Consider the following 25,858-nt stretch of genomic DNA (forward strand, 5'->3'; position numbering starts at 1 on the left):
CCATGTAAGGATGCATTACTGCAGCACACACTTTGACAGGATCCATGTAAGGATGCATTACTGCAGCACACACTGTGACAGGATTCATGTAAGGATGCATTACTGCAGCACACACTGTGACAGTATCCATGTAAGGATGCATTACTGCAGCACACACTGTGACAGGATCCATGTAAGGATGCATTACTGCAGCACACACTGTGACAGGATCCATGTAAGGATGCATTACTGCAGCACACACTGTGACAGGATCCATGTAAGGATGCATTACTGCAGCACACACTGTGACAGGATCCATGTAAGGATGCATTACTGCAGCACACACTGTGACAGGATCCATGTAAGGATGCATTACTGCAGCACACACTGTGACAGGATCCATGTAAGGATGCATTACTGCAGCACACACTGTGACAGGATCCATGTAAGGATGCATTACTGCAGCACACACTGTGACAGGATCCATGTAAGGATGCATTACTGCAGCACACACTTTGACAGGATCCATGTAAGGATGCATTACTGCAGCACACACTGTGACAGGATTCATGTAAGGATGCATTGCTGCAGTACACACTGTGACAGGATCCATGTAAGGCTGCATTACTGCAGCACACACACGGTGACAGGATCCATGTAAGGATGCATTACTGCAGCACACACACAGTGACAGGATCCATGTAAGGATGCATTACTGCAGCACACACTGTGACAGGATTCATGTAAGGATGCATTACAGCAGCACACACTGTGACAGGATCCATGTAAGGATGCATTACTGCAGCACACACTGTGACAGAATCCATGTAAGGATGCATTACAGCAGCACACACTGTGACAGGATCCATGTAAGGATGCATTACTGCAGCACACACTGTGACATGATTCATGTAAGGATGCATTACTGCAGCACACACACTGTGACAGGATCCATGTAAGGATGCATTACTGCAGCACACACCGTGACAGGATCCATGTAAGGATGCATTACTGCAGCACACACCGTGACAGGATCCATGTAAGGATGCATTACTGCAGCACACACACTGTGATAGGATCCATGTAAGGATGCGTTACTGCAGCACACACTGTGACAGGATCCATGTAAGGATGCATTACTGCAGCACACACTGTGACAGGATCCATGTAAGGATGCATTAATGCAGCACACACTGTGACAGGAGCCATGTAAGGATGCATTACTGCAGCACACACTGTGACAGGATCCACGTAAGGATGCATTACTGCAGCACACACTGTGACAGGATCCATGTAAGGGTGCATTACTGCAGCACACATACTGTGACATTATCCATGTAAGGATGCATTACTGCAGCACACACACTGTGACAGGATCCATGTAAGGATGCATTACTGCAGCACACACTGTGACAGGATCCATGTAAGGATGCATTACTGCAGCACACACTGTGACAGGATCCATGTAAGGGTGCATTACTGCAGCACACACTGTGACAGGATCCATGTAAGGGTGCATTACTGCAGCACAAACACTGTGACAGGATCCAGGTAAGGATGCATTACTCAGAAAATACACCCAATGTAATATCACTGCACACCAGCTGGTTAAACTAACCTTTCTGTAATCCTTTAATTACAGGTATTGGTAAAAAGGTGCAGGATTACAACCTGCCCCGGGAATGCTTGCTCCATTTCTTCCATTCCCACAAATGTTTTGTGTTCGAGATGCCAGCATCTAAAACAGCTCTCCAGCGCCTGGACCAGCTGCAGGAGTCAGAGCTAGAGCCTGCATTTGTGACTCAGGCTGAGGAATTCTGTTCCTACGTGTATCAGAACAGCAAACCTAAAACCCTTCCAGGAGGACACACAGTGACCGGGAGATGTGAGTGAGAAGTGATTTAAAAAAATACTGTGATGGATATGAGAGAGTTACCTGAACGTATAATGTAGTATCTCACATGCTGCTATCCTGCCTAACTCACTATATGCTAAACCTTTCACCTTTCCTAGAATAAGGAGTATAGATTGCTACTATTATATAGTTCTAGCTGATAAACCCGGCGTTGCCCGTGATTGCTGGGGCGGGGGGCGCGGAGAGGCGGGGAAGGGCAGGGAGGGGGGCGAAGGGCAGGGAGGGGGGCGAGGGGGCGAAGGGCAGGGAGGGGGGCGAGGGGGCGAAGGGCAGGGAGGGGGGCGAGGGGGCAAAGGGCAGGAAGGGGGGCGAGGGGGCAAAGGGCAGGGAGGGGGGCGAGGGGGCAAAGGGCAAAGGGCAGAGAGGGGGGCGAGGGGGCAAAGGGCAGGGAGCGGGGCGATGGGGCAAAAGGCAGGGAGGGGGGCGAGGGGGCAAAGGGCAGGGAGGGGGGCGAGGGGACAAAGGGCAGGGAGGGAGGGGGCAAAGGGCAGGGAGGGACGGGTGAAGGGCAGGGAGGGTGGGGGCGAAGGGCAGGGAGGGTGGGGATGGGGGCGAAGGGCAGGGCCGGAGGGGATGGGGGCGAAGGGCAGGGCCAGAGGGGATGGGGGAGAAGGGCAGGGCCGGAGGGGGCGAAGAGCAGGGCCGGAGGGGGCGAAGAGCAGGGCCGGAGGGGGTGAAGGACAGGGCCGGAGGGGGTGAAGGGCAGGGCCGGGGGGGTGAAGGGCATGGCCGGGGGGGGGGGGGTGAAGGGCATGGCCGGGGGGGGGTGAAGGGCATGGCCGGGGGGGGGTGAAGGGCATGGCCGGGGGGGGGTGAAGGGCATGGCCGGGGGTTGGGGTGAAGGGCATGGCCGGGGGGGGGGGTGAAGGGCATGGCCAGGGGGGGGGTGAAGGGCAGGGCCTGGCCGGGGGTGGGTGAAGGGCCGGGCCGGTGAAGGGCCAGGCCGGGTGAAGGGCAGGGCCGGGTGAAGGGCAGGGCCGGGTGAAGGGCCAGGCCGGGGGGGGGGGGGGGGTGAAGCGCCGGGCCGGGTGAAGCGCCGGGCCGGGTGAAGGGCCAGGCCGGGGGGGGGGGGTGAAACGCCGGGCCGGGTGAAGCGCCGGGCCGGGGGGGGGGGTGAAGCGCCGGGCCGGGGGGTGAAAGATCCCTTCCCCTGCGGTTACTTACCTCGCACCGGGCCGCGCTCCTCCTCCTCCTCGGGTTCCTCGGCGGTCTCCGTTTCCCCCGGCGATGCGGAGCTGAGACGCTCAGGTGAGGAGGTTGTGTGGGCAGCCGGGCCGTACAGCTCCCGACTGAGAGAGCCGGAGCAGCGCTCGCGGGGATGGTGAGCTGGGGCGCGGCCTCTAGGCCTGAAGGGGGGGGGGGGGGGAGCGGTTTGTGGGAGGGAGCACCGGGGGAGAGGGAGCACCGGGGGAGAGGGAGCACCGGGAGAGAGGGTGAGCACCGGGAGAGAGGGTGAGCACCGGGAGAGAGGGTGAGCACCGGGGGAGAGGGAGCACCGGGGGGAGAGGGAGCACCGAGGGGAGAGGGAGCACCGGGGGAGAAGGAGAGCACCGGGAGAGAGGGAGCACCGGGAGAGAGGGAGCACCGTGAGAGAGGGTGAGCACCGGGAGAGAGGGTGATGTTGAAGTCCCGCGGAGTGGTGATAGGGGGGGTTCCGTTGTTGTGGGCCAGCCGCCGGGAAGGGCGGGGGGGGGGGGGGTTAAGGCCGGGCAGCCGTTAAGGAGGGTGGAGTGTGTGTGTGTGTTGAGGAGGGTGGAGTGTGTGTGTGCGTGTGTGTGCGTGCGTTGAGGAGGGTGGAGTGTGTGTGTGTGTGTGTGTGTGTGTGTGTGTGTGTGTGCGCGTTGAGGAGGGTGGAGTGTGTGTGTGTGCGTTGAGGAGGGTGGAGTGTGTGTGTGTGCGTTGAGGAGGGTGGAGTGTGTGTGTGTGTGTGCGTTGAGGTGTGTGTGTGTGTTTGGCCCGTCACTCCGCCTCAGGCCAATGAGAGGTGTGCGGGGGCGGCCCAAGGGACCAATGAGATTTCCCCTAGGGACACCGGACATCCAGACAGGCAGGCAGGCAGGCAGGCATACAGTGCTTTCACTAATATAATATAAGATTATGTTTGCTAGGGGCTTACACATATGTTACTTTAGTCAGAGGGCCCCTCGCTTGGTACATTTGTTACATTGGAGGGCTCCTTACTTGGTACATTTGTTACATTACAGGGTCTCTCACTTGGTGTGTAGTAATATATTTCAGTGGGATTTTGGAATGCAAAAACAAAGGAGATAAGGATGGATCAGAGCTTGGAAGTGAGGTCAGGGTGGATAACATATATCGGTGGGCCTGATAATGAGTAGACAGAGACCAATTATTTTGGACCAAGAAAATCTAGTTTGGTAAAAAGTAATAAGAATAAACTGTAGTGAACTATTGAAAATTAAAATATTGATTAGCGGGTGGGACTTATATGCGTGATTAATATGATGAAAACCATGTACACTGGCGACACACTTTATTCGAGCTCGGCTAGTCCCACGAATTCGGGTATACCCGGGTGTATTGAGGTTTGTGACTGTTTTCTGCCCGAGTGCATTGAGGTATTTTTCAGGCAGGGATTGAAGCATTTTATTCCCGCTGGCTGCAATACTGCACAGTATATATATATATACTGCATTACAATTCATGAATTTATGCCATCTGGTAGACACGCGAAGCATTGCAGCCTATTAAATCCTAATCATTATCATTTAACAGATCAGCCGCCCGTCAGCCAGGCATGAACCCAGGCTGGGAAGGCAAACGCAACGGGGCTTGTCAGAGGTGAGGAGCGGCGCATTCCAGGTATCTGCCAGGTACATACTGAGTATTTGCTCGAATAAAGTGTGTCGGTGCAGTAGTATGGAATTGGGAAGTTACATTGTTTTCATGCATTTCTTGTAATTTTTTTCCTGCAATTTTACTCAGAAATAATATTTGAAACTGAGAAAAAAACTTACTTGGGTTTTTTGAGGTCGAGCATTTAACGATATTACTTTGGACTTTTCTCTTTGATATTTTCAACAAACTATTTTTACTGAAACCCATATTGGACTGAGTGTGTCGGCATCCAGATGGGTCCTCAAGAAAAGCAGGTTTAATTTAGGTTGTGATACCTTTCAGTGAACTAACAGAGTTCTTCATAGATAACATTATACTGTACAGAAGAAACCTATGAGGTTTTGAAAGCTCTGAATACTATAATTTAATCAGTAAAGAACTTTCCACAAAAGGTTGACACAACATAAAATGACTCCTGTCCCCATGAAATAAAACAGTATTTTCTGCTCTATTCCCATCATTCCCGTGTCACAGGGCTGGGGAATCTGGCGGTCACATACGTGGAGGCGATTCGGAGCGGTTCGGTCCCCTGCATGGAGAACGTGGTGCTGGCTCTGGCGCAGATTGAGAACTCTCGAGCGGTGCAGGAAGCGCTGTGTAAATATGACAGTGAGATGAGCCAGCGAGTGGACAGATTCCCAACGGAGACACAGGAAGAATTCCTGAATCTGCACCAGGAGAGCGAGAAAGAGGCAGTGAAACTCTTTATGAAACAGTCCTTCAAAGACGAAAACCAAGAACATCAGATCAAGCTCATAGTGAGTTACATTAATGCAACGGGTGTGTTTATCCCCAAAATCTGTGATGTTGTAAAATTATTAATTGAGAGGTTGTCACAGGAGACCAAGCAGCTTACACCTTTTTACCAGGATCATTCATTGAGCAAAATAAGAAAATAAAATAAATTGTAATTTATTCGCATACACACAGAGGAACACAAAATACAGACAAAAAGATACACTTACTGGGGTCTGGGATCAGAAACTAGACTCTCCTACAGTATGTGCAGGGAACCCTAAATAAGAGTTTTACCCTGGCCAGGACTTAACCCGGAATCTCCTGGTGCCCAAATTGGCGTGAAGTTCCACACGCCACCGCTCCCTTCTCTTCTGGGAACTTGGACTCTTTTGACCGAGGGTTAGTACCAAACGCCTGGAACTCAAATCGAAATGAGATTCCATCGGTGACCGCTATGTTCGTTTCTGAGAACTTGGCCGCGAAAAGATGGACTTAGTCTCTGGCGGGCAGGCTTTTCAGGCTGGAAATCAAAGCTGGTTTCTCTGCTATTCGCGCAGAAGCAACTTTGAAAAGCCCGCCCGCGCTCTTTCTGACCGAGGACATGAATCTGATTGGTGTATTGATCCTTATAGTATTCTGAGTTTCAGTCACAAAACTCAGCAGCCAATCGGAGCATGGGAACTTTCCCAAGCATCCAATCAGAGCCAAGTCGGTAGAAAAAGCCAGGTTTGTGGGAAATCTGAATGAACCAAGGGACATGCGCAAGTTTGCCAACTCTGTTCCTGGTCTTATTTGTGTTCTATAAATCTGGCCTTTAACATCCTGCTGGTTTTGCCAACATAAATGAGACGCACGGGCACTTTATGATGGATACAGCATGCGTGGTTGTGCAGGTGATCCTGTTATTTATTATGACTTTCACACCACTCCTCGGGTGGCTAAATTCATTACCTGTCGTCAGACTATTACACACTGAGCAATTAAAACACTTGTAACATCCTGGTTCGGTGTCACTCAGAAAATGAGGTACCGTATAGTGTTCCTTTCTATCTGCGTGAATTAAAATATCCTTCAGGTTTTCGCCTCTCTGCGTTTAAACAGTACAATGTTACTGGGTCCAAGAGCTAACTCCCAGATCAGGGGTAACCAAAACCGGGCTTGACCTTTATTTGTGAGCCAGGTTACCCCCTACCGTCACAGAGCAGGTTACCCCCTACCGTCACAGAGGGGGCATGAGTTTTTAGTTTCAATGGCGGTTTTATCTTTCAGAAATCTCAGCTGTTTGCACCTGTATTGTTACGTGTCCCCCAGAAACGTAAATATGGTTCTCCTGCTTCTGCTCGCTGAACGTCCCCTTCCTTTTGCTGACACTAATTTGTACACACTGCTAACGTGAAACTGCTCCCACCAGAGCAGCGACTCTGTCTTTCTTCCACTAGAGCTGTAACGGCCAATTGTATTTCCACAGGAGAAGCTGGCCGAGAAGAGGGCAAAATATTCCCAACGCAACGAGGAGGCGTCAGCCGCCAAGTACAGAGCTCTGATTCAGGATCTGAGTGTGTCTCTGGAGAGAGGGATATCATTGGGAGAGTACACCAAGCCTGGGGGACATCAGCATTTTGTGGAAGAGAAGCAGAAGTTGGTGGATGCATATAATGGAAGCCCTGGGAAAGGGATAAAGGTACAGCGTCCTACTCCAAGCGTTACCCGAGTATTACGGGGATATTAGCTCTGAAATCCTGAGCAGGGTGAGGTCAGAATGACAGACACTGTGCTCTCCGCATGTTATAATTACTGATTTAGACCCTCAAAAATAGGACCATATCAGATTGTGAAATGATCTCTAAATTAATGCTTTTAGCTTTATGGAGATTAGCAATTTATCCCTTTGCTGTTTCTCTGGCTCCTTCAGTCTGAAAAGGTGTTTATACAGACGAAGGGTTACCCCCAAACCTGTGACATCACTGCGCAAATAATAGACTGGATTGAGCACCCGGCTGCTGCTGCTTCACTTTCTGCAGGCGCCTATTTCTGCTGGGTGAATATATTGGGAATCTCGCAGGTGACCATCCACCAATTGCAAAGGGGGGGACTTCTGAAGTCTGATATGTCCTTCTCTAATTAATTTCTCCGATTAAAATGAGAGCAGAGCTTGTTTTCTTCCATCTGTAAATGTGTACAGCAAAATTACCTAAAATATGATTAAACCTTTCTTAAATAAAAGTTCCAAATCTCCTGGAATTTAAATCGTCATAAAATCCCCGCCGTGACCGCTACGTTAGTTTCTGAGAACTTAGGTGCAACATGCGAGACTTAGTTTCTGGCGGTCAGGCTTTTCAAGCTTGAAATCGAAGCCGGTTGCTTTGCTATTACAAATGTAGCCCTGGTACCCCTGGGGTACTACAACTACGCGTGCTGCTGTCACCTGTGAGGCTAAGAAGAGGCCTGAACCTCCGCCACTGGGAGCCTGGGGTATACTTACACAAAGTGCAGCGCCCCCACCGATGAGGGATCCCAACTTACCAGAACCAACATACACAGTAAATACACACACAGTTGTATAGGAACAGTATTTACTAGGCATATAACTATAACTTCTACATAGATCTCATTACATCATTCTTCATGTATATCATGGCATCCCCCTGCATGTATAGTATTACCTCATCCCACCCGTCAGTCATTGCATTGTCTCTTTGTCCATACCGTAGCAATGTGCCTGGGCACTTGACCCCTGAGTGTCCACAAACAGTATGGTGAGTGTGTTTGTGTGTGGGATAGCGCTTCCCTGTGTTGGGGCCCGGTGGTGCACTTATAATACCTTCCTGGTCATAGTCCTGACCAGGATAATCAGCAACACTCAGCAACTCTGCAACGTGGTCCAGCTGCGCTGACGTGGCTCCTTGCAGGAAATTATTCCACCGTCTGACTCCTTTGGGGAGGGACCCCCAGCCGGAGGATCCTTTGAGAACAGTCTCTACTATTGAGTCCAGATCTCCTTTCAGCTATGCAGCTACACTGGCATTCAGGCAATGTCCTGCAGCATATCTCTCACTATTGCCATAGTGAGAAGAGTCTCTATCTTAGGGCCTTTCCCTATATCAAACACATATAACACTTCAACAGTGGCTCAGGGAACTAACTGGGCCCCAGGGGGGATTAAACCTCTGGCCTAGTCCCTGGAGCACTGCTCCATGGACCAACCTGCACCTACGGGGTCCAGGTCTTGCCTCCCCCTTTCCTGTCCCAGCAGGCAGTAGTCTTTCCTGATCTTCCAGTGGAATCCTGCAACCCTCCTAGCTCCCTGGTGTAAGGTGGTGTAACTGCCCCTGAGCATCATGGGGCTTGAAGTCCTGTCTGCAGTCTCTTTCATTAGCAACCTCGTGCTCTCCCTTCTAATGGCCGCTGCTCTGCACCTTGCGCCTGTGCGACCATAGCAATGGCCGCTGGGGGTTGCCCTGCGCATGCACAACCTTTCCTGCACTCTGTCGGCTCCTCGCCGCTTCCGCACATACGCGACTCTCGCACATGCATCCGTGCACACATGGCGACGCCCTGCGGAGGGAGCCGCCGGCGACTCCATCGCCCCACCAGCAACATACTGAGGGTAAGGAGGGGGAAAAACGGTAGCGCTGACTTTTTTTGCCCCCAGGCCCTTGAGGTGCTGCAGGAGTTCCTCATAGAGAAGGAGAAGGTGGGAGCTTCCATCCTGGAGGCCGACCAGTCTCTGACCAGAACAGAAAAGGAGATAGCAGGTCAGTGAGAGGGAGAAATAGGGGGGCTTGGGAGTATTGTAAGTGGTCACATCAAACTATATTATAAATCAAGACCATGACAATGACCAATCACAATGCTCCATCCAACCGAGCTGTGATTTGACATAACAGGTTCCTCACCTATAGCACTTTAAGACATGGAGCTCTCTGATTGGCTCAGGCTGTTATTATTGGTACAAAACAAAAGTGTTATAAAAGGCTGGTTGATACTGTAGGCAGCACTCCACCATATCAAAGAAGGAAAACAGTTGAAATATGGTTCAAGGGAACTTGGAGGGACCTCAAACCGTCCAATCAAAATAATATGCAAAATATGCATAATATGTTCCCAGAGACAGAACATAAAACACAGACAAAGCTCAGTTTTAGCACATCCAGTGAAACTCATACACGGTACAGTGCCTAAATATATATGTATAAATATCTATTAAGTAAAATGGTCTTTTAGTTTGACATTTTTGGCCAAAATTGTTGTAAGCCCCTGAGCCAACTTCACGGCAGACCACAATTCAGGGGTCCCTAACGCTAATATAAATTCTTAATAACCTGTGTAATATGGAAGAATGATTTACAGTATAGTAAAACTGTCAATATTAGTTGCAAAGTTCTAAGTCTGATTGAAGCCTTTATTAACCTGTACATTACCAGGAAAAGCACTCTGTATTAGAGTTGTCACAACCATCCTGCAAGCAAACAAGTTCCCCTGTGTGGAAGATGCTATGTGGTGAGCCCTTAACCATTTAAATGTGGGAGGGGGTGAGCTTCAATTAAGTAGGAGGTTGCCACCCTCCAATCAGCCAAGACTAGCTGAAACACAATTGTAAAATATACTGGACACCTAACAAGCTCCTATTGAACCCCCAAAATAACCACAACATATATATAAGCATATGAGTGTCACAGAGTGCTACTGAGCATGGCAATATATATTTAAAACCAGAGACAGAACATAAAACACAGACAAAGCTCATTTTTAGCACATCCAGTGAAACTCATACACGGTACAGTGTCTAAATATATATGTATAAATATCTATTAAGTAAAATGGTCTTTTAGTTTGCCATTTTTGGCCATTTTTTGGGGGTTCAATAGGAGCTTGTTAGGTGTCCAGTATATTTTATAATATGTTCTCAGCACACAAAAATAATGAAAAAATGACAACAAGATAATTATTGCCAATAGATAAACAAATTGTATTGGGTGAACATATGATGATGCAGCAAGCAGTGCCAAGTATTAGGTCACAGAGAGACTAACACATCAGTCAAACATGTGTAATATCTACAGAGGGAGGGGAATGGGGAGGGAAAGAAAACAGAGAAATGACAAGACAAGGGGAAAAAAAAGGGAAAAATGAAATAAGCGTGATAAAATGTTGGAAGGATAAATACAAGGGGGGCAACGTTTTGGGGCCAAACACCCATTCTTCAAGCCCGTTTCCACAGACCCTATAGGCCTGTGGTACTTCACTTCAGTTCCCCCAACCAATCCTCTCCAATTGAAATAGCGATGTATGCCTCACCAGTAATAGTGATAGAGATTACTGAGTAATGCAGAAACGAGAGCCGTTAATACTGAATCAAAATACACTTACCTGGATTATGGCTTATACTAACATAACATGTTGAACCCTAGAGGAGTTTAAACAACACCAACAAACAATCCATAGGGAGTGCTATTCATATGAAAAGAGACACACCGGCATTCATCGAGCGCCAATGCAGAATATCGCACCCCCTCCTGCATTCACTGCCATTCAATTTAAGGGCAGTGGATGCCTGATTGGGCGCAATATCCCACATTGGAGTTTGATGAATCTAGAACACAGTGCTTTATAATAAGTTGATTGAGTTAATGAAAACTTCTTCTTAATATATAATAGTATAGCTCCCATGTGATACCTGGAAGTTAGAAGCTCCTCAGAAATCCCATGCATGACACACCCTCCAGTGTTGGCTGCTGTATAAATGAGAGCGTCTCGGGGCTCATCTGTATATAACATCCCTCCCCAGAGCAGCGAGCCCAGGCAGAGGCTGCAGAGAAGGAGAAGCAGATCCAGGAGGAGAGTAACAGACGTCTGGAGCAGCTCATGGAAGATCAGAAGAGAAGTTATGAGGAGCATGAGAAGCTGCTGAGGGAGAAGATGGAAGAGGAAAGAAGAAAGATGAAAGAGGAGAATGAGTGGATGATCAAAGAGAAACTGAAGGTACAGTATCCAAGCAACACACACCCCTACAACCCGATCCAGGAACAGGAAGGCCAAGTATGAGCTTCTCCTGGGTGCAAATTAGAGGGAAACTGCCCCAGGTCTTTTTAAAATCCTCTTAAATCAATTATAATTATTTTCTGTGATAAATCTAGCGGGTATTTTACAAAAGTCTTCTGGCTGGTATACCAGGGCTATACCAGGGCTTTACCAGGGCTTTACCGGGGCTATACCGGGGCTATACCAGGGCTATACCAGAGCTATACCGGGGCTATACCGGGGCTATACCGGGGCTATACCAGGGCTATACCAGGGCTAAACCGGGCTATACCAGGGCTATACCAGGGCTATACCAGGGCTATACCAGGGCTATACTAGAGCTATACCAGGGCTATACCAGGGCTATACCAAGGCTATACCAGGGCTATACCAGGGCTATACCAGGGCTATACCAGGGCTATACCAGAGCTATACCAGGGCTATACCACAGCTATACCACAGCTATACCAGAGCTATACCAGGGCTATACCAGAGCTATACCAGGGCTATACCAGGGCTATACCAGAGCTATACCAGGGCTATACCAGGGCTATACCAGAGCTATGTCAGGGCTATACCAGAGCTATACCAGGGCTATACCAGAGCTATACCAGGGCCATATGAGGGCTATACCAGTGCTATACCAGGGCTATACGAGGGCTAAACCAGTGCAATACAAGTGCTATACCAGTGCTATATGAGGGCTATACCATAAAGCCCCAAATATATCAGAGTGAAGGAATCACATTGTAGCCTATTCGATGTTTCCCTTTGATAAATCTTTGCCCTGCTTTAGCTCCAGTTTTGCAGCCAGCAGATTTGAGTAATTTTACCCCCATACCCATTTATTTGCCGCACATTGCAGCCAGGAGACCTTGCTGTATAACTTACCTGAGTGTCTGTGTCGCGTGGTAGTGACAGGTGGGGCACAGGCCTGAATGGAGCAAACAATAGATTGTTACTTCAACAAAAGAACACACAACTAAGCTCAGGTTACCACACGCAGATGTTACTCCGGGGTCAGCCTGGGCTGCCAGTTACAGGAAGCACACACTGCTGAATACAGAGAGAGCTCAGGTTACCACACGCCGATGTTACTCCGGGGTCAGCCTGGTCTGCCGGTTACAGGAAGCACACACTGCTGAATACAGAGAGAGCTCAGGTTACCACACGCCGATGTTACTCCGGGGTCAGCCTGGGCTGCCGGTTACAGGAAGCACACACTGCTGAATACAGAGACAGCTCAGGTTACCACACGCCGATGTTACTCCGGGGTCAGCCTGGGCTGCCGGTTACAGGAAGCACACACTGCTGAATATAGAGAAAGCTCAGGTTACCACACACCGATGTTACTCCGGGGTCAGCCTGGGCTGCCGGTTACAGGAAGCACACACTGCTGAATACAGAGAGAGCTCAGGTTACCACACGCCGATGTTACTCCAGGGTCAGCCTGGGCTGCCGGTTACAGGAAGCACACACTGCTGAATACAGAGAGAGCTCAGGTTACCATACGCCGATGTTACTCCGGGGTCAGCCTGGTCTGCTGGTTACAGGAAGCACACACTGCTGAATACAGAGACAGCTCAGGTTACCACACGCCGATGTTACTCCGGGGTCAGCCTGGTCTGCCGGTTACAGGAAGCACACACTGCTGAATACAGAGAGAGCTCAGGTTACCACACACCGATGTTACTCCGGGGTCAGCCTGGTCTGCCGGTTACAGGAAGCACACACTGCTGAATACAGAGAGAGCTCAGGTTACCACACGCCGATGTTACTCCAGGGTCAGCCTGGTCTGCCGGTTACAGGAAGCACACACTGCTGAATACAGAGAGAGCTCAGGTTACCACACGCCGATGTTACTCCGGGTTCAGCCTGGTCTGCCAGTTACAGGAAGCACACACTGCTGAATACAGAGAGAGCTCAGGTTACCACACGCCGATGTTACTCCGGGGTCAGCCTGGTCTGCCTGTTACAGGAAGCACACACTGCTGAATACAGAGAGAGCTCAGGTTACCACACGCCGATGTTACTCCCGGGTCAGCCTGGGCTGCCGGTTACAGGAAGCACACACTGCTGAATACAGAGAAAGCTCAGGTTACCACACGCCGATGTTACTCCAGGGTCAGCCTGGTCTGCCGGTTACAGGAAGCACACACTGCTGAATACAGAGAGAGCTCAGGTTACCACACGCCGATGTTACTCCGGGGTCAGCCTGGTCTGCCTGTTACAGGAAGCACACACTGCTGAATACAGAGAAAGCTCAGGTTACCACACGCCGATGTTACTCCAGGGTCAGCCTGGTCTGCCGGTTACAGGAAGCACACACTGCTGAATACAGAGACAGCTCAGGTTACCACACGCCGATGTTACTCCGGGGTCAGCCTGGTCTGCCTGTTACAGGAAGCACACACTGCTGAATACAGAGAAAGCTCAGGTTACCACACGCCGATGTTACTCCGGGGTCAGCCTGGTCTGCCGGTTACAGGAAGCACACACTGCTGAATACAGAGAGAGCTCAGGTTACCACACGCCGATGTTACTCCGGGGTCAGCCTGGTCTGCCTGTTACAGGAAGCACACACTGCTGAATACAGAGAGAGCTCAGGTTACCACACGCCGATGTTACTCCGGGGTCAGCCTGGTCTGCCGGTTACAGGAAGCACACACTGCTGAATACAGAGAGAGCTCAGGTTACCACACGCCGATGTTACTCCGGGGTCAGCCTGGTCTGCCGGGTACAGGAAGCACACACTGCTGAATACAGAGAAAGATCACACCGGCACAATCCTTATCTTCAGGGCAGTCACAAAACATCAGTAACTTCCCCTCATGGGACATCGAATAGCAACACCACCTAATTTGTGAGATATTCAGACCAGCAGATGCAGGGCAGCAGGACAGCAGCAGAGAGGAACAGGAAATCACTCTGGGAAGCTTCTGGAGACACCCTTACTATAGGGTGTCCTGCTAAGAGGCATCTGGTCCACATGTGTCCAGTTGGCCCTATTAATTGGACAGACAGACTGAATTCCTGGGCCAGAGGAAACTCCCGGGGTGAGAGGGTTTGTATATGATATGTGGATCAGTGGTAACAGCTGGAGACCAGTGACTCTTCTCTGTCACATCCATGTAAAGACAGGAGGGGATGTGATTGTGATAACATTAAGATCACTTCATAATTTGTCACTCCATTGTATTATTAATTCTTTATTATAATGTACGGATGAGCATGAACTGCATAATAGTATATAAATACAGGGAAACAGGAAAGAGAAAGTGGTGTCAGAGTGTGCATATCAGCTCAGGGACCAGAGTTACTGGTTCCCCTTAAAAACGTAACCACGACTCACCACTAGGGTACCCTGCTTCAGCACAGCTCAGAAAGGTGAATGAGGAACAGGGATGAACAGGTAACAACCCTGTAGCTGAAAGAATCCCTAGGTTAAGGGGGTACCCCTGTAAGTGCCAAGGTGTCCCAGAACCTGTATTGGGTTTGTGCGTGCCCCAACCATATACAGGCATACCCCGCATTAACGTACGCAATGGGACCGAAGCATGTATGTAAAGCGAAAATGTACTTAAAGTGAAGCACTACCTTTTCCCCACTTATCGATGCACGTACTGTACTGCAATCGTCATATACGTGCATAACTGATGTAAATAACGCATTTGGAACATGCTCTATAGTCTCCCCGCTTGCGCACAGCTTCAGTACAGGTAGGGAGCCGGTATTGCTGTTCAGGACGTGCTGACAGGCGCATGCGTGAGCTGCCGTTTGCCTATTGGGCGATATGTCCTTACTCGGGAGTGTACTTAAAGTGAGTGTCCTTAAACCGGGGTATGCCTGTATAAGGTTCCCCAAGGTTTATACTTTACTGTATTAAAGTATGGTTTTTAGGGTGTTATACTGTATGTACAAAAATCAATGCAGTCAGCCTAAGCATTTGGATAGGAGCCAGGGGGTCTGCCTAGTCATCTGGGCTCAAAGGAGACCCAGGATGTCAGAGGTGTCGGGCCATTTGGTAGCAAGAATGGCAGAGGAAAAAGCCCCAAAAGCAATTTTGGTTCTCTCCGACTCTGCGGAGCCTTCCCTGCAGATAGCTATGCCCTTTCCCTGACATCATCAGCCAGATGAGCTCTGCTCTGATTGGATGTGGGAAAGGTTCCCACGCTTAAGTCCATGTTAAAATATAGGACACAGTAGTCTATACAGGGGGCTACCGCACTCAGAGCTGTGCGTGTCTCAGTTTCTCTCAGTCTTTTCAGACTTATACTGTAGATAACTTTGGAACTAGTCCAGTGAAGCCCGGTAAGGTTCTTCGGGGCATTACGGTGCCAGGCTTTCCTAGCCAAGCTGAGGACTGGTTCTGAGGAGTAAGGTTACTGTTCCAGGCATAGTCCAGTGACGTGGAGCGGACAGGGTAATGCCTTTTGCTGAAGCAGGGACTCTGCAACTAGGAAGGTCTAGACCCCAGTAAATGTGTATATTATCTGTGTATTTCCGAGGTCTTATCCGAATTAACCTCACTTTATTTCACTGCCTTGTTTTGCCTTGTGACTGATCCCTTAAATATAAATGGTGTTAAAAGACCTGGTCTACAGTGACATCCGCACCTTCCACTAGATTTATTTCTAGGGCAAGGTGGAAGCAGAGAAATTACCCCTGCCCATGTCTCTTCTTCCTAAGCCTCCTCAGTCTACCTCTGACTCCCTTTTCTCCAGTATTTTTCTTAACACATGCAGCCTCAAACCCCTTCCCCCCCATCTCCTTAATCCTCTCGTTTCTACCATGTCCTCAATCTCATTGAAGGTTTTATCTCATCTCTTTGCTCTGACACTTTCTATCTCTTTTTAAGCACGATATTTTCCGACCCATTTTAAATAATAGCATACTTTCCCTAGCTCCCCTTCTAGCGTCTCTTCTTCAGTTACACCTCTCAACTTCTGAAACACCTTATTTCTTCACTTCAATTCCTAAACTTTCCCAACCTACTTGACCCTCTCCAATTAGGCTTCACACCACATCCTCATAGAAACCACCATCGCCAATGTAGCTTATAACGTTCATGTTGCCAAATCTCAAGGAAACAACTCCATACTGATCCTTCTTGCCTCTTCCCCCCTTTTGATAGTTTTCCTCCCCCCTCACTACTCCAGCTTCACTGTATTGGTGTAACGTTGCTGACTGCAAGACAAGATACGGAACCGCACTGCAGAAGCAGGGAGTAATACACCGACCTTGGCCTGGGATCAGAGGCCTGGAATGCAGGGGTTGTCGGGTCCGGTTCTGGGGTCGAGGCAGGCAGCAGGCAAAGGGTAGTCAGGTCTGGTTCCGGGGTCGAGGCAGGCAGCAGGCAAAGGGTTGTCAGGTCCGGTTCCGGGGTCGAGGCAGGCAGCAGGCAAAGGGTAGTCAGGTCTGGTTCTGGGGTCGAGGCAGGCAGCAGTTCAGTATAGAGGTGTGATGGGTGCTCCAACAGTCCTGGAATATTATATATGTTCATCAATCATATAAAAACAGTGAAGACTCAAAGATGGAGTGGGTAAACTACTGGGTGAGTGACTAAAGCCGCTGAAAGCATAACACTCCTGAAGGCAGCAGAAAAAATATGTATAACACACTTCGCTGTACCTCATTGGAAATGAATATAATAAAGTTCAGCACTCACCCCAGGTTGTAGTAATGAGGATCCATAATAATACAGTATATCTTTGAAGATCTTACCAACTCCTAGAGCCCACTGGATTTGTGGGGGCGTGTCCAGCCGCTGATTAAGTTCCAAACGATCCAAAATAGGCAAAAGAATGCACAAAGCAGCGCACTGCCCATGAACACAGGTGTATCAAAAGTAAAAAAATTGTTTGCTTTGTCTAATTGACAATAAATTAATTTTTTACTTTTGATACACCTGTGTCCCGGGCAGTGCGCTGCTTTGTGCATTCTTTTGCATATTTTGGATCAAGGCAGGCAGCAGGCAAATCAGGCAAGGCAGAGCTCAGTCAGTACAAGGTATCCAGTACTTTGCACGAGCAAAGTTCAAGAGCAACTGCCTGCTATTTAAAGGCCACAGGCAGCTGCTGACAATGAGAGTCACAGAGGGGCTGATTTCCTGTCAGGGGAGAAAGGGCAGGATTTGGCAGGAAGCAAGATGTCCGTTGTGGCTTTAGACCAGATGATATCATTTCCTGTCAGCATTCATCCTAAATGTTCAGACAGATCCCTTATAATTGGCACCTGTGAAACAGCCATCTCCTGGTTTTCCTGCGACTCTCTCCCCTCTCCTTCAGTGTCTCATTGGGCGCTCGTCCTTTACCTCTATGGATATCTGAGTTGGTGCCCCTCATATATGCTCTCGCTGAGGGACCTCATTAACTAGTTTAGCTTCAACGATCATCTCTGTGCTATTGACACACAGCTATATTTATCTGCTTCTGACCCTACACCTGCTGTCAAATCACAGATTACATGTCAGCAATCTCTGCCACTGCCCTTCCTCACCTCAAACTAAAGACCTAACTCCTAAACTCCCCCCCAAAACCAGCGCCCATAGTTACCTTCTCCATCCCAGCCAATAACAGTGCTGTGCGCTCAGTCCCGCGGGTGCTTTGCCTCGGGGTTACATTTACCTCCTCCCAGTTATAACTCTCCTCCAATCTTATCTGAAAATAGAATACACCTTCATATCAAAAGTTACAAAGATAAACAATGCAACTGGATGTGTCGCAGATCTGCGCGAGACGCTTATTTACATGTATGCACATTGTGTCCTGCAGGTGAACATTATTCAAACCACAATAACTTGTGGGACTTTTATATACAGCGAGAAACCTTTGATATGAAGATACTTTTCTCCCGATATTTGATGTGTATTTAATTAAGGATTGAGTGTAATAATTTTTTTGTTTTTCCTATTTGATTCAAGCTATTTGAATTTACAAGCCAGAGACGGCACACTACTGTTCCCTGCGATCCTGCTTTTCTGTCTTTATTTGGGTTATATATTCAGTACCAGGATGGAGCACTTTTATTATTGAATGTAAAGTGCTAGCACCCATTATTGACCTAGAACAGAGTATATTTCTTTACATTCCGTCTCTCCTCCAATCCTGCAATCACCCTCTTCCCCAGCACATACGGTAACTCCCTCTCTATAAGGGGATCTCTTGGTCGAGGTGCAATTGTGGCCTACTAGAGAGATAGCACCCTCAGGGAAGGGCTCCCAGTGCTATAACCTCCTCTCACCCACCTCCCTGATATAATTAACATGTTGCTCCTATTCCCACTTGTTGTTCTTTATTATCATGTATTGTAATTGTGTACGGTGCGGTGTACACTGTTATATATTAAATTACTAGCTGAGAGACCCGGCGTTGCCCGGGATGTAATTTTGGGGGGGCGTACGACAGGGTTAGGCTTCCCCCCCCCCCCCCTTGACAGCTAGGTGGGTGACTGAGTTGACTGAGTGTGTGGGTGACTGGGTGGGTGGGTGACACTTGACTGAGTGGGTGGGTGGGTGACTTTGGGTCGGTTTGACTTTGGGTCGGTGGGTGGGTGACTTTGGGTCGGTGGGTGTGTGACTTTGGGTCGGTGGGTGGGTGACTTTGGGTCGGTTTGACTTTGGGTCGGTGGGTGACTTTGGGTCGGTGGTTGGGTGGGTGAGTTGGGTCGGTGGGTGGGTGAGTGGGAGACTGACTGGGTGGGTGAGTGGGAGACTGACTGGGTGGGTGAGTGGGAGACTGACTGGGTGGGTGGGTGACTGACTGGGTGGGTGGGTGAGTGACTGACTGGGTGGGTGAGTGGGTGACTGACTGGGTGGGTGAGTGGGTGACTGACTGGGTGGGTGAGTGGGTGACTGACTGGGTGGGTGAGTGGGTGACTGACTGGGTGGGTGAGTGGGTGACTGAATGGGTGGGTGACTGGGTGACTGAGTGGGTGGGTGACTGACTGGGTGGGTGAGTGGGTGACTGACTGGGTGGGTGAGTGGGTGACTGACTGGGTGGGTGAGTGGGTGACTGACTGACTGAATGGGTGGGTGACTGGGTGACTGACTGAATGGGTGACTGGGTGACTGAATGGGTGGGTGACTGAGTGGGTGGGTGACTGAGTGAGTGGGTGGGTGGGTGAGTGGGTGGGTGAGTGGGTGACTGACTGACTGAATGGGTGACTGGGTGACTGAATGGGTGGGTGACTGGGTGACTGAGTGGGTGGGTGACTGAGTGGGTGGGTGACTGAGTGGGTGGGTGACTGAGTGGGTGGGTGACTGACTGAGTGGGTGACTGAGTGGGTGGGTGGGTGACTGAGTGGGTGGGTGACTGAGTGGGTGGGTGGGTGGGTGACTGGGTGAAAGTGGGTGACTGGGTGAAAGTGACTGGGTGGGTGACTGGGTGGGTGTGTGGGTGGGTGACTGAGTGGGTGACTGGGTGGGTGTGTGGGTGGGTGACTGAGTGGGTGACTGAGTGAGTGGGTGGGTGACTGAGTGGGTGGGTGACTGAGTGGGTGGGTGACTGAGTGAGTGGGTGGGTGACTAAGTGAGTTTTTGGGTGACTAAGTGAGTGGGTGGGTGGGTTACTGAGTGGGTGGGTGACTGAGTGAGTGACTGAGTGGGTGACTGGGTGGGTGGGTGAAAGTGACTGGGTGGGTGGGTGTGTGGGTGACTGGGTGACAGTGCGTGGGTGGGAGACGGTGTGTGACTTACCTTGACCCCGTGGCATCTGGCTGGGGCAGGAGGTGATTTCGGGAAGCTGGGGGGGGGGGGCAAGAGTGGCAGGAGTCCCGCGCCGCGCTTCCCCTCTCCGGTAGCGGCGCACGTGATGGGGAGTCCCGCGCCGCGCTTCCCCTCTCCGGTAGCGGCGCACGTGATGGGGAGTCCCGCGCCGCTTCCCCTCTCCGGTAGCGGCGCACGTGATGGGGAGTCCCGCGCCGCTTCCCCTCTCCGGTAGTGGTGCACGTGATGGGGAGTCCCGCGCCGCTTCCCCTCTCCGGTAGCGGCGCACGTGAGGGGGAGAGCAGGAGGGCCGCGCCGCGAGGGGGGAGGAGCCTGGAGTTTGCTGCTGAGCAGGAGGGCCGCGCTTCATCCGCGGCGCACGGTGAGGGTGATGGTGCGGCTGGGGATGTTGCGGAGCGTGGGGATTTGGGTGAGGTGGGGAAGGGGGAGAGAGTGAGGGGCACCGGGAGAGGAGGGGCACCCGGAGAGGAGGAGGGGGGGGGGGGTGTGGAAGGTGAGCTGCGGTCCAACTGACGGGGGAGAGTGTGTGTCCCTGTGTGTGTGTGTCCCTGTGTGTGTGTGTCCCTGTGTGTGTGTGTGTGTGTGTCCCTGTGTGTGTGTGTCCCTGTGTGTGTGTCCCTGTGTGTCCTTTGGCCCGTCACTCCGCCTCAGGCCAATGAGAGGTGTGCGGGGGCGGGCCAAGGGACCAATGAGATTTCCCCTAGGGACACCGGACATCCAGGCAGGCAAACATACAGTGCTTTCACTAATATAGTATAAGATACATACATGCCTCCTTGTTTGATGCTAATAGCCATGCTGATCCCACCTGTTAGTCCCTCGCCCGTCTGGTCCTCTCTCAGGCTTCTAATCACTAAGCTCTACAGCGGCATATAGAAGCGTTGGGGCCTATGCACTACGCTCCTATAAAATGAATCGCCGTCCTGTTACCATTGCCAGTTTTGACAGCGTTCCTATCACGGTGCAGAGAGCCCAGAATACCTGTGATAGCATTCGCTAAACTGGCGAGTAGCCGGCGACGTGCGTATCGCCTCTCCGAAAAGGGGTCACCCTGCGATTTATTTCTGCTGCAGGGCGAGTCCCGGCGAAAATCTCGCCAGAGAGAAAACATTTTTAATATAAAATGTAATAGTAGTGTACTGCACCGACACACTTTATTCGAGCAAATACCCGGTATGTACCTGGCAGATACCTGGAATGCGCCGCTCCTCACCTCTGACAAGCCCCGTTGCGTTTGCCTTCCCAGCCTGGGTTCATGCCTGGCTGACGGGCGGCTGATCTGTTAAATGATAATGATTAGGATTTAATAGGCTGCAATGCTTCGCGTGTCTACCAGATGGCATAAATTCATGAATTGTAATGCAGTATATATATATATATATATATATATATATATATATATATATACTGTGCAGTATTGCAGCCAGCGGGAATAAAATGCTTCAATCCCTGCCTGGAAAATACCTCAATGCACTCGGGCAGAAAACAGTCACAAACCTCAATACACCCGGGTATACCCGAATTCGTGGGACTAGCCGAGCTCGAATAAAGTGTGTCGCCAGTGTACATGTGCAGGGGGTCTCCGGAGCAGAGCCACGTTGATTTCAGGTCCGGGGACCCCCTGCTGCCCAAGATACAGGCCTTGTTATGGGGTGCCGGTATCCCTATGCATTTGATTCCCACGGTCACGTGACTTGGGACATTTAAATGCATAGGAGATACTGGTACCCCACAACAGGGCATGCATCTCGGGAAGCAGGGGTTCCCCGAGGCTGAAATCAATGCGGTTCATCTCAGGAGACCCCCTACTCCTGCACACTATTAATAAAAATTACATTATAGCAGCTTCATTACCTTAGCGGATATTTATTTTATGTTATTTATTTTACTACTGTGAAGCGCTATGTACATTAATGGCGCTATATAAATAAAGACATACAATATATACAATACAAGTTAAATCTCTCCCTTTGTGTTTTCAGGAACAGGCGGAAATGCTCAAAGAAGGGTTCGACAGAAACGCTGAAATGCTGGCGGATCAGATCAGGTCTCTGAGGGAAGATAAGAAGGAAGAGAACCAGGGTTCTGGGCTAAGACGGTTCTTAACAGCAATGTTACCGGGGGCTCTCGGTGGCATAATAAAGAAAATATTTTAGGTGAAATTACACAGCAAATTATCAGTAGGCTGAATTACCCCTTTAAGGTGCAATCACACCAAATAAAGGAAAAACACAAAATATATATATTCGTTTTCTTTTTTTAATTTCTTATCCGATTTTTGTGGTGAAAAAGAGAGATTGTATATATGCAAATTACCCCTATTAGCATATACCCAGGTATCTCAGGGGTGCCCATTACTTGTGCCCAGGTGTCTCTCCACATGTTGTGTGAAGGTGTGTTTGATGGGATATATACTGCACCGACACACTTTATTCGAGCAAATACCCGGTATGTACCTGGCAGATACCTGGAATGCGCCGCTCCTCACCTCTGACAAGCCCCGTTGCATTTGCCTTCCCAGCCTGGGTTCATGCCTGGCTGATGGGCGGCTGATCTGTTAAATGATAATGATTAGGATTTAATAGGCTGAAATGCTTCGCGTGTCTACCAGATGGCATAAATTCATGAATTGTAATGCAGTATATATATATGTACTGTGCAGTATTGCAGCAAACGGGAATAAAATGCTTCAATCCCTGCCGGAAAATAACTCAATGCACTCGGGCAGAAAACAGTCACAAACCTCAATACACCCGGGTATACCCGTATTCGTGGGACTAGCCGAGCTCGAATAAAGTGTGTCGCCAGTGTATAGCACTTGTGACTCTAACTAAAATAGTCTCTATCAGCGACTGCGGGTGCTGTGTCTGTACTGTCAGCAACTGCGGGTGCTGTGTCTGTACTGCCAGTGACTGCGGGTGCTGTGTCTGTACTGCCAGTGACTGCGGGTGCTGTGTCTGTACTGCCAGTGACTGCGGGTGCTGTGTCTGTACTGCCAGTGACTGCGGGTGCTGTGTCTGTACTGCCAGTGACTGCGGGTGCTGTGTCTGTACTGTCAGCGACTGCGGGTGCTGTGTCTGTACTGTCAGCGACTGCGGGTGCTGTGTCTGTACTGCCAGTGTCTGCGGGTGCTGTGTCTGTACTGTCAGCGACTGCGGGTGCTGTTTCTGTACTGTCAGCGACTGCGGGGGCTGTTTCTGTACTGCCAGTGACTGTCAGTGACTGCGGGTGCTGTATCTGTACTGCCAGTGACTGCGGGTGCTGTATCTGTACTGCCAGTGACTGCCAGTGACTGCCAGTGACTGCGCGTGCTGTATCTGTACTGCCAGTGACTGCGGGTGCTGTGTCTGTACTGTCAGTGACTGCGGGTGCTGTGTCTGTACTGCCAGTGACTGCGGGTGCTGTATCTGTACTGTCAGTGACTGCGGGTGCTGTATCTGTACTGTCAGTGACTGCGGGTGCTGTATCTGTACTGTCAGTGACTGCGGGTGCTGTATCTGTACTGTCAGTGACTGCGGGTGCTGTGTCTGTACTGTCAGTGACTGCGGGTGCTGTGTCTGTACTGTCAGTGACTGCGGGTGCTGTTTCTGTACTGTCAGCGACTGCGGGGGCTGTTTCTGTACTGCCAGTGACTGCCAGTGACTGCGCGTGCTGTATCTGTACTGCAAGTGACTGCGGGTGCTGTATCTGTACTGCCAGTGACTGCGGGTGCTGTATCTGTACTGCCAGTGACTGCGGGTGCTGTATCTGTACTGTCAGTGACTGCGGGTGCTGTGTCTGTACTGTCAGTGACTGCGGTGCTGTGTCTGTACTGTCAGTGACTGCGGGTGCTGTTTCTGTACTGTCAGCGACTGCGGGGGCTGTTTCTGTACTGCCAGTGACTGCCAGTGACTGCGCGTGCTGTATCTGTACTGCAAGTGACTGCGGGTGCTGTATCTGTACTGCCAGTGACTGCGGGTGCTGTATCTGTACTGCCAGTGACTGTGGGTGCTGTATCTGTACTGCCAGTGACTGCCAGTGACTGCGGGTGCTGTATCTGTACTGCCAGTGACTGCGGGTGCTGTATCTGTACTGCCAGTGACTGCGGGTGCTGTATCTGTACTGCCAGTGACTGCGGGTGCTGTATCTGTACTGCCAGTGACTGTGGGTGCTGTATCTGTACTGCCAGTGACTGCCAGTGACTGCGGATGCTGTATCTGTACTGCCAGTGACTGCGGGGGCTGTTTCTGTACTGCCAGTGACTGCGGGTGCTGTATCTGTACTGCCAGTGACTGCGGGTGCTGTATCTGTACTGCCAGTGACTGCGGGTGCTGTATCTGTACTGTCAGTGACTGCGGGTGCTGTATCTGTAGTTGTTACCTGGGCTGAGTAGGTGTAGGGGCTGTGATGATGAAATATCCCATTGATGGCTTTATTTAATGGCTGGTTTATGTTACCCGCAGATTCGACACTTTCCTATATGTGTGTCCTTGTGTGCTCTGACTGTATCTGTGTTTGCATGGAGGCCAGCGCTGTCTTTATTATGACACTCCTTGCTGCCTGCGTGGATAGAAACCAGATGTAGGCACGTGGCTCTCTTGCAGTTGCTGAATCCTCCTCATTGGAGTCCACCACCACCTTGCAGCAGTGGGAAAGCAGCTTTGCTTGTCTGTGCCCGGCTTAGCAGTGCTGTCTCCTTCTCTGTCTTTGCTTATTATCAATAAAGTTCCTAATGTGAATAACTTTGTGCTATTGTGGTCAGCAACGGGTCTGTCTCCCCTTCACGTGTGGCCGGCCTAGTAAGGGCTGTATCCACTAAATAATATTTAAGTAATAATCTCCAAAAGACGGGGCAATTCCTAATCATTAATGTCTAGTGTAGAGGAGCTAAAAGCACGAGGTGAACCCACATTGAACACCTGCACCCGCAAAGGTCTGCTCCAACCCCCCTCCTCCCCCACACCATCAACAGTCCGCTTCTACACCCTTCCCTGCACCTGCAAAGGTCTGACCCCCCCCCCCCACACACACACAATCAGCAGTCTGCTTCCACCCCCTTCCCTATACCCATAAAGGTCTTTCCCATCCCTCCCCCCACCACATTCCACTTCCACCCCCTTCTCTGCTTCAGCATACGTCTGCCCCAAACCTCCCACCCCCCCACACCATCTGCCACCCCATTCCCTGCACCAGTAAAGGTTTTACTAGTATAGCGGTGGCTGGTCCAGCTATCTTTCTGCCCCTCCTGTCACGTACGTCCTAGTAGCTACAGGCCGTGACAGGCTATCCCATGGGTTTACCCCCCTCACGCAGCCTTCCTGATTGGCATGGGAGGTGGTGACATTGGGTCTTTGGGGCAGCAAATGTCGCTGGAGATCCGGTGTCCTCCCCTTTTGCAGAAGTGTGGAGATCCGGTGTCCTCCCGTTTTGCAGAAGTGTGGAGATCCGGTGTCCTCCCCTTTTGCAGAAGTGTGGAGATCCGGTGTCCTCCCCTTTTGCAGAAGTGTGGAGATCCGTTGTCCTCCCCTTTTGCAGAAGTGTGGAGATCCGGTGTCCTCCCCTTTTGCAGAAGTGTGGAGATCCGGTGTCCTCCCCTTTTGCAGAAGTGTGGAGATCCGGTGTCCTCCCCTTTTGCAGAAGTG

General features: G+C 50.4%; 1 protein-coding gene across 2 annotated transcripts in view; it reads left to right on the forward strand.

Moving 5' to 3' along the window:
- LOC142497983 (guanylate-binding protein 1-like) overlaps positions 1 to 22,478 on the forward strand; it is a 50,495-nt gene extending 28,017 nt beyond the window's left edge. For both annotated transcript variants that reach the window (XM_075606480.1, XM_075606481.1), the window contains 6 exons: positions 1,622 to 1,864; positions 5,228 to 5,511; positions 6,960 to 7,172; positions 9,144 to 9,246; positions 11,280 to 11,473; positions 22,220 to 22,478. In XM_075606480.1, coding sequence (XP_075462595.1) covers positions 1,622 to 1,864; positions 5,228 to 5,511; positions 6,960 to 7,172; positions 9,144 to 9,246; positions 11,280 to 11,473; positions 22,220 to 22,393 — 1,211 coding nt within the window. In that variant the 3' untranslated portion in view covers positions 22,394 to 22,478. The remainder of the gene's footprint in view (positions 1 to 1,621; positions 1,865 to 5,227; positions 5,512 to 6,959; positions 7,173 to 9,143; positions 9,247 to 11,279; positions 11,474 to 22,219) is intronic.
- The last annotated feature ends 3,380 nt before the right edge of the window (positions 22,479 to 25,858 follow it).

This window comes from Ascaphus truei, chromosome 6 (genome assembly GCF_040206685.1).
Source record: "Ascaphus truei isolate aAscTru1 chromosome 6, aAscTru1.hap1, whole genome shotgun sequence".
In the NCBI taxonomy this organism is placed as follows: domain Eukaryota; kingdom Metazoa; phylum Chordata; class Amphibia; order Anura; family Ascaphidae; genus Ascaphus; species Ascaphus truei.